Source organism: Loxodonta africana, chromosome 17 (assembly GCF_030014295.1).
Source record: "Loxodonta africana isolate mLoxAfr1 chromosome 17, mLoxAfr1.hap2, whole genome shotgun sequence".
Taxonomy (NCBI): Eukaryota; Metazoa; Chordata; class Mammalia; order Proboscidea; family Elephantidae; genus Loxodonta; species Loxodonta africana.
Window position 1 is genome coordinate 4,467,775 of NC_087358.1, and position 14,721 is coordinate 4,482,495.

Below are 14,721 nucleotides of genomic sequence, written 5' to 3' on the forward strand. Positions count from 1 at the left end.
CCCACAATGCAAATGGTGCCTCCCACAGCCGCTGGGCAACTCGGCAGAAATGCAGAAAGAAATAAAACCTACAATAAGCTGCTATTAGTGAACTGAGCAGCTAAAAATACCAAAATACCATAAAAACAAATATAATATGGTCAATCATAAATTAAATAGATTTGGGATGTTATGGAAAAGGTTCATTTCACTGGAATTCTTTCCCTTTTTCAAAAAAGGTAGGTTTATATGGAATCTATTTTAGGGATATCGACAGTAAGCAACTTTCACCAAATCACTGCTGCCATTCATACTTGCCTTCAATTTCTAGGTCTTGCTATTAGTTCTCATCTTCTTCTTGTACAAATCAACTTAATCTCCAAAAAGCTGTAAGCAACTTCTCTGAATAATGAAAAGTTCCTTATGTTTTATCTAATTACATTTAACTCTATTCTAACATTAGAAACAAACAGTATTCTCTTGCTATCCAATTTAAAAGCTCTGGTTTAGTTCCCAGGCCATATGAAAGAAGCAAATGAATGAACAAACAGGATATGAGCCAACACTCCAGAAAATACTAACCAAGAATAAATTTTAAGTAAGACAAAGAAAGAAAATACATTATTTAATGATTAAACAATACAAAATTAAAAAGGACATACTACTTGCCCAAATTTTGCCTCTAGTAGTCTTTAAAATTTTGGCTTAATACTTCTGGCAACCAGTTACAACACAGACTTACATTGGTAATATACGGTTCAATAGCTTGAGCTGTCCTCTTCAGTAAAGCCTTTGCCAAGTCATACGCTTGCTTGTTTAAATTCTGGAAAAAACAAAACAATATCTATATTATATACTGCTACCTATTAAAAGGAAAATATTAGCTGTCTGAAAAAAGCTACTCTTGAGGAAATGAATGGGAAAACTGTCTAAGACTCAATTAGAACAACAGAGAGAAGGCAAATCTACCTTTCTTAGGACTAACTGGGCTACTCTACTAGATGATAAGATCCTTTCCAAGCAGGGACAATTACATTCTCTTCACATCTTATTCACAGCACAATACAGACCACAGAGAAGTGGTCAATAAATGTTTATTAGACGGATGGAATGATAATTCCCCAAAACCAAATCCACTGCCATCGAGTAGACTCCCACTCATTGTGACCATGTAGAACAGAGGAGAACTACCCCATAGGGTTCTCAAGGCCATAATCTTTACAGAAGCAGACTGCCATGTATTTCTTCCACGAAGCTGCTGGTGGGTTCGAACTGCTAACCTTTCGGTCAGCAGCAGGGTGCTTAACCACTGTGCCAGCAGCAGGGGTTGATTAACCAGTAAGCACTGTATGTACCAGCTTGCATCGAGCAAGGTACTCATGGGCTTAACTGTATTTACTTGCTAATCTGTGGTGAGCAATTTCACATGGGTTTCACCACATCTTTGATGTCGTGGCGGACAGGAGAAACTGCACTGCAGATTGGTGGGAAGGCACAACTGGGCCTGCGTGTACTGCGCTTATTGGGTGATGCCAACCTGGCCACCAGGGCTCCTTGGAAGAGAAAGTTAGTCGTTCTAAATCTATCCTCAAAGTCAAATCAGTTCAGCTGAGTACAAGTCCTGGCTGTTTCACTCCAGGTCCATAAGAACCAAGACCTCTTAAGAGCGGAGTTCCAGAGTGAGGAGGAATAGGGGTCCCTAGGTAGGGGACGACAGAGGATTTGGGGACAGCTTCGGGCAAGGAGATTTACTCAAGTACATCTCAGAGCACAGCTAAATCCAAAGGTACAGCAAGAAATGGAACATAAAGTATTTTAAAAAAAGATGCATCAAGAAAATATTCCCAGGAGATGATGATGATGATGGAAAGAATCAAGACCAAAGATCTAAAATAGTGTCACGACAACAGTATAAACTTACACAAGATACACGATGAATACTGTATATATTCCAAACACATCCTTTACTCAACACTGATGCTTACATCGTATTATTTTATTCATTTCTAACTGCTGTTTAGTATTTCACTGTATAATACAGCTTGAATGGTAACAATAAACACAAGTGATTTATTCATTCTTCTCTTCATCGGCATTATACACGTCCTGTACCTGCCTCCTTGTACATGAGATAATTTTCTGTAAATTCTATCTTTGCCATTTTCAACTGGTCTGTTTTGTCTTATTTCTCTATAAATTCTATATGCTAACCCTTTGCCAGTTACGTGCATAACATGTCTTAGTCTATACTTGCCTTTTCACAAAGTATACTGTCTTACAATAAACAGAAGTTTTTTTATTTTAATGTAATAAAATATATCAATTTTATCCTATATGGCTTTGTGGTCTTTTTATGTATTTCTTAAGAAGCTTTTTTCCTTTGTGGAGGTTATAAATATGTTTCATATTTTTAAATATTAAAGATTTGCTTTTCAGGTTTATGTCTTCATTCAATCTGTAATTTATTATTATGTGTGGCCTGAAATGCAATACATAAGAATATGTACTTCATTATTTTCTATATGCATATTCAATTGTCCTAAAATCACTCATTAATAGTCCATCGTTTCCCTCACTGACTTGTAATCCCTACACTCTGAAGTTTCTATATTTCTATGTTCGCCAATACTTCCACATGTCCATTAGCCTACTGCTGTCTAATTACAGACAAAGGAGAATACAGAAATAATCTAAACACCAGGCAAAATAAGTCCCTACTACTTTCTTATTCTTCTTCAAAATTGTTTGGCTATTAACGGCCATTCGTTCTTCTGAGGAGCATTCTGGAAGTACTTCTTCCAAGACAGATTTATTGGTTCTTCTAGCAAAAAAAAACAGTCCATGGTATATTCAATATTCATTGCCAACACCATAATTCAAAGGCATCAATTCTTCTTCAGGCTTCTTTAGTCACTGTCCAGCTTTCACATGGATATGAGGCGATTGAAAACACCACGGCTTGGGTCAGGTGCACCCTTAGTCCTCAAAGTGACACCTTTGCTTTTAAACACTTCAGAGAGGTCTTTCGCAGCAGGTTTGCCCAATGCAATATGTCATTTGATTTCCTGACTGCTGCTTCCATGAGTGTTGATTGTGGATCCAAGTAAAGTGAAATCCTTGACAACTTCAGTCTTTTCTCCCATTATCAAGATGTTGCTTATTGACCCAGCCGGGAGGATTTTTGTTGTCTTTATGTTGAGGTATAATCCATTCTGAAGGCTGTAGTCTTTGATCTTCATGAGTAAATGCTTCAAGTCTTCTTTACCTCAACAAGCAAAGTTGTATCATCCGCATATCACAGGCTGTTAATGAGTCTTCCTCCAATCCTGATACCATGTTCTACTTCATATAGTCCAGTTTCTCGGATTACTTGTTCAGCATACAGACTAAGTATGGTGAAAGGATACAACCCTGATGCACACCTTTCCTGATTTTAAACCACACAGTACCCCCTTGTTCTAGTGAACAATTGCCTCTTGATCTGTGTACAGGTTCCACATGAGCACAATTAAGTGTTCTGGAATTCCCATTTTTCACAATATTATCCATAGTTTGTTATGATCCACACAGTCGAATGCCTTTGCATAGTCAATAAAACACAGGTAAACATCTTTCTGGTATTCTCTGCTTTCAGCCAAGATCCATCTGACATCAGCAATAATATCCCTCGTTCACACCCTCTTCTGAATCCAGCTTGAATTTCTGACAGTTTGCTGTCAATGTATTGCTTTTTGAATTATCTTCAGCAAAATTTTACTTGTATGCGATGTTAATGATATTGTCCGATAATTTCCACACTCTGCTGGGTTACCTTTCTTTAGAATGGGCACAAATGTGCATCTCTTCCAGTCAGTTGGCCAGGTAGCTGTCTTCCAAATTTCTTGGCATAGACGACTGAGTGTTTCCAGCACTGCATCTGTTTATTTAAACATCTCAGTTGGTATCCCGTCAATTGCTGGAGCCTTAATTTCATTCAAACTGGATATGCAATTCTAGATTGAGAGTTATTTTATCTTAGCGCTTTGGAAATATAATTCCATTATCTTCTGGCATCTCTTCTTGCTATCGAGAGGTCAGTTCTAAGTTTAACCTTCTTTCCTTTGTAAAGGCTAGGCCTTTTCCCTTTGAGTGCTTTATCGATTGTTCTGTTTTAGTGTTCTACAATTTTTACAGGATGTGCCTTGATGAAGATTTATTTTTACTTTTTCTGCTCATGACACTTTTTTTACCTAATCATAAATTCATGCCTTTCATCAATTCTGGAACATTTCTAACTAGTTTTTGAAATTCTTTATTTGCCATTCTGAAATCACTATTAAACACTGGATTTTTTTCACTCTAACCTTTACACCTTACTATCTTTCATATTTTCCTTATCTTTATCTCACTGCCTGTATAATTTCTTCAGATCTACCTCCTAGATCCTAAATATCTTTTATATTTAACCTAATCGAGATTTTTAATTTCAATGACCATTTTTCATTTGTACTAAGTTTTGTTCCTCATCTTCCCTTTTTATACTGTCTAGGTACTGTGTTTTTTAACTCTTATTTTTAAATCTGTAAAGCCTTCAACTAGGAGCCCTGGTGGTGCAGTGGTTAAAGCACTCAGCTGCTAACCAAAAGGTCAGTGGTTTGAACCTACTAGCCGCTCCGCAGAAGAACAACGCAGCAGTCCACTCTGTAAAAATCTACAGCCTCAGAACCCTAGGGGTCAGTTCTACTCTGTCTGTAGGATTGTTAGAAGTCAGAATCGACTCAACAGCAGAGGGCTTGGGGTTTTTCAAGTCCTTTAGGTATATTCTGCCTTTAATTCTTTTAAGGGTATTTATTTTCCTTGTAATAAATACATTAATTGAATTTTTCAGGTTGTGATGATTAACTTTATGTGTCAACTTGGCTTGCTATCAGAGCCCTAAACCAAAACCAAACCCGTTGCCATAGAGTCAATTCCAACTCATAGCAGCCCTACAGGACATAGTAGAACTGCCCATTAGGTTGTCTATGGCTGTAAATCTTTATGGAAGCAAAGTGCCACGCTTTTCTCCCATGGAGCAGCTGGTGGGTTCAAACCGCCTATCTTTCAGTTAGCGGCCAACGGCTGTAAGCACTGCACCACCAGCACTCCTCCTATGGCCTTAATATATAATATATATTATATTAGTAGAGACTAAATGCTTAACCATGGGCCACCAAGCTACCACGCAGCCTGCCCTGCCCGTCATGAACAAGATGCTGTGTGACCCACCAAGCTACAAAGCTGGGTGTGCACAACAGCACCCCATCATCGAATGGAGGTAACACATACAACATCAGGCTTCAACAGGCCCTGAAGGCACAGATGTGTTATGTGAGGAAGTGGGCCAAAAGCCAACAGTCCCCACTCCTGCTACATGAACTTCTCTCTCCTAGCCCGCACCTATGGCCTCATGGGGAATTCCCAATGATAAGCCGACTGGGGAAAACTCTTGCCTGGTGTGAAGACGGTTCTGTGCAATATGCAGGCACCACCTGAAAGTGGGCAACTGTAGCACTACAGCCCCTTCCTGGGGCATCCCTGAAGGACGGTGGTGAAGGAAAATCTTGCCAGCGGGTAGTGTATCTGGTAGTTCACTTTGCTTGGAATGAGCAACGGCCAGAAGCACAAGTGATCACTGAGATTCACGCGCTGTGGTCACAGACTTGGAGGAACTACGACTGGGAAGTTGGCAACAAGGGGGGAGGGAGCGGGGGCAGCATGTGAATAGACCTTGCAGTGCGATTACTTTTAAATGTGGCCTTTCTAGCCATGGTCTTGTGACTCCCACCTAGGTGACTGGGAGGGGCTGGGCAAATAAGACAATTGCGGCCCATCGATTACATTGGTCAGTGTGCCTTAATCCAGAGCAGAGAGGGGGGCCCAGCACTACCAAAAAAGGAGAGACCCACACCAGAGACTCGCCTGGCCCACTGAGCGAGAAAACTGAGAGCCTTTGGGCAGAGACTGAAGAGAGAAGTCTAAGCCTGATCCATGAATTCAGGACTTGCCAGCCTCCACAACTACATGAGCCATTTCCTTTATGTGGTTTGTGAGTTCTGTGAGACATTGCAGAGAATTAGGGAACCCAAAGCCAGGAGGAAGAGTGCTGAGGGGAGAAGGAGTAGCTGATGTTAGAGATGATGGAGTGGGACAGCAGCTTGGAAAAGCTGGACACCTGGGACATCTTTAACCTCCGCCTCACAGGAACCAGCTTTGTGCTGATTCTTATAAAAGAAGTTATTCATTTAGACCTCTCTATGCAGAAAACATGAAAACATGTGAATGCTCGTCAAAGGGCGACCACAGCAGAGGATTTTAACAGTCGAGTGGATAGGACGGCCATCCAGTGGACACCAGTCAGCCTCCTTCCCCAGCCGCTCCTGTCATTGCCCAACGTGCTCATGAACAAAGTCGCCATGGTGGCAGGAATGAGGTAAAGCATGAGCTCAGCAACATGGACTTTCACTCACCAAGACGGGCCTGGCTACAACCGCTGCCGGGTGCCCAATCTGCCAGCAGCAGAGACCAACGGAGTCCCTAATATGGCCTCATAACTCTGGGTGCTCAGTTAGCTACCTGCTGGCAGGCTGATGACACTGCACCTCTTCCATCATGGAAAGGGCAGTACTTTGCTCTTATTAGAATAGGCACTTACTCTAGATATGGATTTGCCTTCTGTCATAGATTGAACTGTGTCCCCAAAAAGTATGTGTCAACTCAGCTAGACCATGATTCCCAGTATGGTGTGACTGTCCACCATTCTGTCATCTGCTGTGATTTTCCAATATGTTGTAAATCCTACCTCGATGATGTTAATGAGGCAGGACTCAATCTGCAAGATCAGGTTGTGTCTTAAGGCAATCTCTTTTGAGGTATTAAAGAGAGAAGTGAGCAGGGAGACAGGAGGACTTCATGCCACCAAGAAAGCAGTGCCAGAAGCAGAGCATGTCCTTTGCACCCGGGGTTCCTGTACTGAAACACTCCTAGACCAGGGGAAGACTGATGACAAGGACCTTGCTCCGGAACCAGAGAGAGAAAGCCTTCCCCTGGAGCTGGTGCCCTGAGTTCAGACTTCCAGTCTCCTAGACTGTGAGAGAATAAATTTCTCTTTGTTGAAGCCATCCACTTGTGCTATTTCTGTTACAGTAGCACTGGATAACTAAGACACCTTCCCTGGATGCAATGCATCTGCCAAAACTACCATCCATAGACTCACAAAATGCCTTAATCACTGTCATGGTATCCCATACAGCGCTGCTTCTGATCAAGAAATTCACTTCATGGCAAATGAAGTGCAGCAATGGGTCCATGCTCATGGGATTCACTGGTCTTACCGTGTTTCCCGTCATCCTGAAGCAGCTGGCTTGACGGAACAATGAAATGGCCTTGTAAAGACTCAATTACAGCACTAGCTGGGTGACACTACCTTGCAGGGCTGGGGCGATGCTTTCCAGGAGCCAGTATATACTTTAAATTGGTGGGTGTTGTCTTAGTTATCTGGTGCTGTTTTAACAGAAATACCGTAAGTGGGCGGCTTTAACAAATCCATTTTCTCACAGCTCGGCAGCTCCAAGTCCGAGTTCAGTGCACTGGCTCTTGGGGAAGGCTTTCTCTCTCTGTTGGCTCTGAAGAAGGTCCTTGTCTCTTCAGCCCCTTGGTGATCTTCACGTGGCGCGGCATCTATCGGCCATCTCTGCTCCCTTCATTCACTGCTCTTCTACCTCAGGAGAGATTGACTCAAGACACAGCCTATGCTAACACTGCCCCGTTAACTTAACAAAGAAAACCCCAAATGGTGACTATAACCACAGGCATAGGGTTAGAGTTTATTAACATAACAAAGAAAACCCATTCCCAAATGGTGACTATAACCACAGGTATAGGGTTAGGGTTCATTAACATAACAAAGAAAACCCATTCCCAAATGGTAACTATAACCACAGGTATAGGGTTAGGGTTTACAGTGCTATGGGGACAGGGGCACGGGTGGCACAATTCGTTCCGTAACAGCAGCTATTTCTCCCATACTCAGGACTCAGGGGTCCAGGTGTCAAGGGGTGAAAACAGGAGTGGCACCACTCACTACTATCTTAAGTGATCAACTAGCAACATTTTTGCTTCCTATCCAGCACACGAAAGCTGGACAATGAATAAGGAAGACCGAATAAAAATTGACATCTTTGAATTGTGCTGTTGGCAGAAAATACTGAATATACTATGGACTGCCAAATGAATGAACAAATCTGTCTTGGAAGAAGTACAACCAGAATGCTCCTTGGAAGCAGGGATGACAAGACTGAATCTCATATAACTTGGACATGTTATCAGGAGGGATCAGTCCCTGAAGAAGGACATCATGCATGGTAAAGTAGAGGGTCAGCAAAAAAGAGGAAGACCCTCAGTGAGACAGACTGACACAGTGGCCACTATGGGCTCCTTGTGCCTCTACCTCAGCAGGCAAAGAAGGGAGTTACTGTACTGGCTGGAGGTGATTGATCCTGATTAGCACTGCAACACTGGAGTGCTTACTACACACGAGAGGTAAGATCAAGCATGCCTGAAATACAAGAGATCCCTTAAGGGGTCTCTTAGTACTACCGTGACCTGTGATTAAAGTCGACGGAAAACTATCCATAGTCATCAAGTCGATCGTGCTTACTTACTCATCTGTAGTGCAGCACAATTTCACCTATTTTTCATCACATCAGAGATATGGTGAAACCCATGGGAAACTGTGCACTACAGATGAGTAAGTAAGCATAAATAAGCCTGTGCATACCTTGCTTATTGGGTAATCTGTCCCTGTTTAAGGCCCTAAACGGTTGCAGGATATCCCCAACTGGTATGTATACCTCCAAACCCAAAAAACAAACAAACAAAAAAAAACCAAGCCCGTTGCCATCTAGTCAATTCCAGCTCACAGCAACCCTATAGGACAGAGCAGAAATCCCCCACTGAGCTTCCAAGGAGCATCTGGTGGATCTGAACTGCCAAACTTTTGGTTAGCAGCCGTAGCTCTTGAGTGCTACGCCACCTGTACCTCCAACCTCTCCTAAGTCCAGGCCATCTTTTATATTAAAATTATCTTTCTATAACACCTACACAACTATATCCCTCCACTGAATCATTTCCCTACAGCCAAAGAGATAAAACCCAACTGCTTGATACAATTCTGCAGGGGTCTTCATTATCTGACCGCTGGTCTTCATTTGGAAACCCTGGTGGCACAGTGGTGAAGAGCTACATCTGCTAACCAAAAGGTCGGCAGTTCAAATTCACCAGGCACTCCTTGGAAACTCTATGGGGCAGTTCTACTCTGTCCTATAGGGTCGCTATGAGTCAGAATCAACTCTACAGCAACGGGTTTAGTATGGTTTTTTCATGTCTTCATTTGCAGTCCTATCTTCTGCTACTCTCGCTTTCGTTCCTGTTTAATCACCGAAGTGAACTGCTTATAGTTCTTTCATTGCACAATTTTTTCATATTTCCTTATCTTTGCATGTGCTATTTTCTCAACTGAAATGAACATCTTCCTCTGCTCCTTTCCTCCATCTCTCGTCTGCCTGGTGAATTTTCTACCCAACCTCCAGGACTAGGTTCAGATGTTGCCATCTCTGGGAATTATGCTGAATGGCTTCCTCTGCTGAATTCTAACCACAACCTAGGAGACGAAGGGTAAGTTCAAGGGACTTGAAGACACACTTAGCTTCCTAATATTTTTATTTAAATTTTCTTTCTTCCTTTACTCCTTTATTTGCTGAATCAGCTGGCATGCAGTCTTGAACAAGGTAGTTTTTAACCCTTCATAAAACACAATATATAAAGTTATAATAGCATCTAAACCAAGCCAAACCCATTGTCGCTGAGTCATTCCAACTCATAGCAACCCTATAGGACAGAGAAGAACTGCCCCATAAAGTTTCCAAGGAGTGTGTGGTGGATATGAACTGCCAGCCTTTCAGTTAGCAGCCATAGCACTTAACCACGACACCACCAGGGTTTCCTAATAGCATCTAAGTAGCTATTAATGCATCCCCTGAAATACGTCCTACATGAAACTGAGTTGTTACAGATATTTTATCTTATGAAATAAATCTACCACTTCTTCTGCTCACTTAATTGGTGACTAATGTAAGTGTATAGTGTTTTCTTAAACACTAAACACAGTAAATATTTATTAGTATGAGTCAACAGAACGATTCCCCAGAACTAAGGTAAAAGCAGGGATAAACTGTATCTAGAACTTAAATACAAATTCTAGACCAGAATATTTGTGGGTATTAGACACATTTCAGTGTATACTGGTACTTACCTTATGGGCAGGTACCAGGTTTACCAGAACTGTATCCAAAAGCTCCTGAGATACTGTATCACCCTCACAAATAATAGAGCTCATGAGGTCGACCATGTGCATATGAACTTTCTGGTTGTGGCCATTGCTGAAATTCAAAATAGATATTTGACTTGAAGGGTACCTGAAATCTGCAAGTATTTAATCATAAGATGTACTGACAAGCATTACACTTTATAAAAAATGAGATAAATACATTAAACATTTGCTATATATTCATTAAAAGCTTCTCTCCCAAATCTTACAATAATATCAAAAATATATTTTGAACTACATTTCCTGTTTACTTTTCCCTAATTTCAACACAATTCTCTAATCACAATCAAGTGATTAAATCAAATGTAACTGTATTTTTTCCTTAAATTTAGAAAGCCAAATGGCAATGTCAAAGTTAAGTGTAAAAATATTTTTTTTAATACCAAAAAAGCTCAAATATTCACATGAATTAGGGAATCAAAATATCTATTAAAAGATTTTTAAAAAATAGCAACACGATTCACAAAAATATTTTATATTGGCTGTAAATTGCTTTGTGCCATTCTTCTGACCAATTATTCCTTAAAATCCAAAACTAAATTCTACTTATTTTTTAAAATCTATGAAAATGATTTTAAGTGAATTCTTTAAGTTTGAATTCTTAGCCTTCCATCCATTATAACAAACATCAAAAAACCAAAACAAAAAACCCACTCCCGTCGAGTTAATTCCAACTCATAGCAACCCTATACGACAGAGCAGAACTGCCCGATAGGGTTTCCAACACAGGGTTGCGATGAATGGGAATCAACTCGATGGCAGTGGCTTTTTTTTTTTAAATCTCTACAGAAGCAGGCTGCCACATCTCTCTCCCACAGAGAGGATGGTGGATTCAAACTGCCAACCTTTCAGTTTGCAGCTAAGCCCTTAACTGCTGCGCCACCAGGGCTCCTTATAACAAATATGCTTCATGTGAATTCACCTATGTCAGACATTTTTTATATTTTTTAAATGTTACACAGTAAAATAAACTTACTTTATCACCGAAAATAATGTTCTGTATAGTTGAGTAAAAATTTCATTGCTATCTTCTAACTCGAAGCATATGTTATACGACTTGACCCAAGCAATGTTCTATAAATGAGGTAAAAAAAACAAAAAAGGTGAAAGGTAAACACTTTAATTAGTAAAAATATCCAAGCACAAAAGTCAGTTTTAAATTTGTTATCTCAAGATATACTGCTTACCTCAAGTAAATAAAAATACCTATTGAACTGTGGGCTCTTTGTATCCTCTAGCCCCTTCAACTGCCTTGTTATAAACATAAATATATCCTTAAAAAGAAAAGACAAAGCACTGTTTAGATTATCAATACTAAATGAAAATATACACTGAATCTCTAAACTCAGCACTCACATGTCAGTATCATCAACGGTCAAAAACCAGGGGAACACTGGTTTCTTCACATTCATATGAATGACATTAGTAATAATAAATATCTTACTCTCCTTCACAAGAAAACAGTACATCATTTACAATGATCTCCAAGCAGAAAAAGAAAAACTTCATCTTACATCAAGTTTAACAAACAGACCTGAAACTAAGTCGACTAAAATTTGTGTTAGCTATTATTAGAACAAAAGATGCTGCAATGACTGAGGCCTGATCAGGCTTGCTGGAACAGCAAGACATACAGCAATCATACAGCAAGGGTGGCGTTTCAGAACCTTAAAATTCCAAAACGAAATCGCCAAATAAAGACAACGGATTACAGAAGCTTAGAAATTTTAAAAAGGACCCTTAAAAGACAACTTGTCACACGTCCTACCTAATCACTACATTTACCCGCTTTTCCCCACATTTCTCAATCCATCCCATCTCTTACTTTTGATTTTTGAGTACATATCCCTTCGTATCTGGGTAGTTAGGTTCAATGTCATTTGGAGTAAGTTTTTATGGAAATGGGTTTTGGAAAAAATGTAAATGATGCTTTTGCAAAGTTTGAAAAGGGCTTAAAATTAGAAAAGATAATTCTACAAGGAAGCATGTCACCAATAAAAAAAAAGAGGGGAAAAACGCATATATATATATATATATATATATATATATATATATATATATATATGCACGGTTTGAGGAATCAAGGCACACCTGACCCAAGCCATGGTATTTTCAATCGCCTCCTATGCATGTAAAAGCTGGACAATGAATGAGGAAGACTGAAGAAGAACTGATGCATCTGAATTACGGTGCTGGCGAAGAATACTGAATATACCATGGACTGCCAGAAGAATAAACAAATCTGTCTTCGGAGAAGTATAGCCAGAATACTTAGAAGCGAGGATGGGGAGACTTTGCCTTACACACTTTGGACATGTTATCAGGAGGGACCAGTCCTTGAAGAAGGACATCATGCTTGGTAAAGTAGAGGTTCGGCAAAAAAGAGGAAGACCCTCAGTGAGACGCACCGACACAGTGGCTGCAATAATGGACTCAAACATAGCAACAATTTTAAGGATGGGCAGAACCAGGCGGTGTTTCATTCTGTTGTGCCTGGGGACACTAGGAGTCGGAACCGACTCAATGGTACCTAAAAACAACAGTATGCGCTTGCTTGTAAGTAAAATAATAAGCAAGCATGTGTGGGTATGAGAGTGAGAGAGAAAGAGAGAAACCTAATATACGGATGACTGAGCTGCTTTTCAACATTCTATGAAAAGCACCCTCGCAGGACAGTTCCTTTGAGAGTTGTAAGTGGACAGGGTGCCCTCCGTGAAGGAACCCTCCCTGGGCTAACTGACAGAGACTCTCTTTGGAGATGGACAGACAACAGTCACTCATTTCTAACCTCTCCAACAATTATTCACCTAAATTCCTAACACATGCTAGGGATTCTACACACTTAGCCACGTGTAAAAGAAAGGTTTTTGAATGACAATAACAAGCTGACAGTGGAAAGGTGAAGATTAAGGTGTCATAATTTTCTATCACAATGAAAAATATCACCTTGATGTTAACAAAATCAAAAGAAAGAGAAAACTATTCCATAAATATTTAGAAAACACCCTCAAGATCAACAATTTTTAAATACTACTTGCCCCCAGCCAAAAAACGTCCTTTAGAATAAGAGCTAGTGACAAAAAAATTAGATACTTTAGAATTTTAATTAAGCTATGCCATAATGTACAAAGACCCTGATTTAATTTCAGCTCTTCAATATTCTCAGAAAACATACTATTACAAATAGAACAGGGATCTGTAGTTTTTTTTTTTTTTTTAGCCTTAACACTGGTCGATGGCTATACAAACAGAGAAATCCACAAGAGAAGTAGAAGAGCTGGGCAGCTGCCGTCTAAAGTCAGACCTCTTTCTTCAGGAGAGGGCTACCAAGACACCTAGTGAGGAGGGGCCACTGCCCACCATCAGCCCAACACAATCTTCCTTAGCCAATTAAGGACCTCAAAATTAGAAGTTTGCAATTAGAAATCAAGTGATACACCTGGGTACACAACTGCATGGACCAACTCATGTTATCTACTTTTAAGTCGCTGGCCATTCTCAACTCTTCCAATTCAATTCCACTTTTAAATGACAAATACCGCCCCCTCCTGCTCTCCCACACTCTCTACACCTCCCTCATCCTGAAATTCTTTCACCAATCAAAATTATAGAACAGGCATGCTCAAGCCAGCTTGGGCATTCCACACCTGAATTTTGGTTCCTCACTCCAATGATCGAGCAGCAGCTCCGTAAGTCCAGGAATCGTATCTGCTTTGTTTGTAGATATAAACCCAGTTCCAGATACATAACTAACATCAATATTTGTTTCATGAAATAAACCTAAATTTTCTGCCATGTTTGCACACTGAATTAATAATCTTCCTATGGGCTCATTCTCTAACCTACAATTTCCACAATTATGTTTTTGTTGTCTTAATTTCCTGCTTAGCCTGCCTTATAAACACTCAGTATCTTCCTGCATGGCACTCATTATTTCATGCCAGTACCAGCATTTTTCCAAATTGATTAATCTTGCTAGACCCCTTCTTTCCTCATCTTTTACAAGTTTTGTGCTCAGACGGCTTTACTTACAACCACCATTACCAAATACCACGTGTCTTTTCTATCTTTCCATTAAAATTTTGTTCGTTGTACTTTCTTCGAAACAATCCACAGCAGACCTTCGTTAAATGAATTAGAGTTCATGTACTATAAATACAGGTTTACACGGGCTTACTCTCTCTTCAGTAAGGAACACGGTCTTCAGTATGAATTGTCAGAAGGAAAAAGCAACTGCCTACCAAGTGACACTGAAGAAAACAGAGGCAATGAAGACGATTTTACAAGCATGGAATACATAAATCTACTACTTATGCTGAGGACCAGAAGACATTTTC

The 14,721-nt window shown here is 40.2% G+C and overlaps 1 protein-coding gene across 11 annotated transcripts in view; it reads right to left on the reverse strand.

Moving 5' to 3' along the window:
* The window catches only part of PDS5B (PDS5 cohesin associated factor B), a 205,264-nt gene that overhangs the window by 119,205 nt on the left and 71,338 nt on the right, over positions 1-14,721 (reverse strand). For all 11 annotated transcript variants that reach the window (XM_064269928.1, XM_064269922.1, XM_064269925.1 and 8 more), the window contains 4 exons: positions 11,572-11,658; positions 11,361-11,458; positions 10,310-10,436; positions 722-802 (listed from right to left, as the gene is read on the reverse strand). In XM_064269928.1, coding sequence (XP_064125998.1) covers positions 722-802; positions 10,310-10,436; positions 11,361-11,458; positions 11,572-11,658 — 393 coding nt within the window. The remainder of the gene's footprint in view (positions 1-721; positions 803-10,309; positions 10,437-11,360; positions 11,459-11,571; positions 11,659-14,721) is intronic.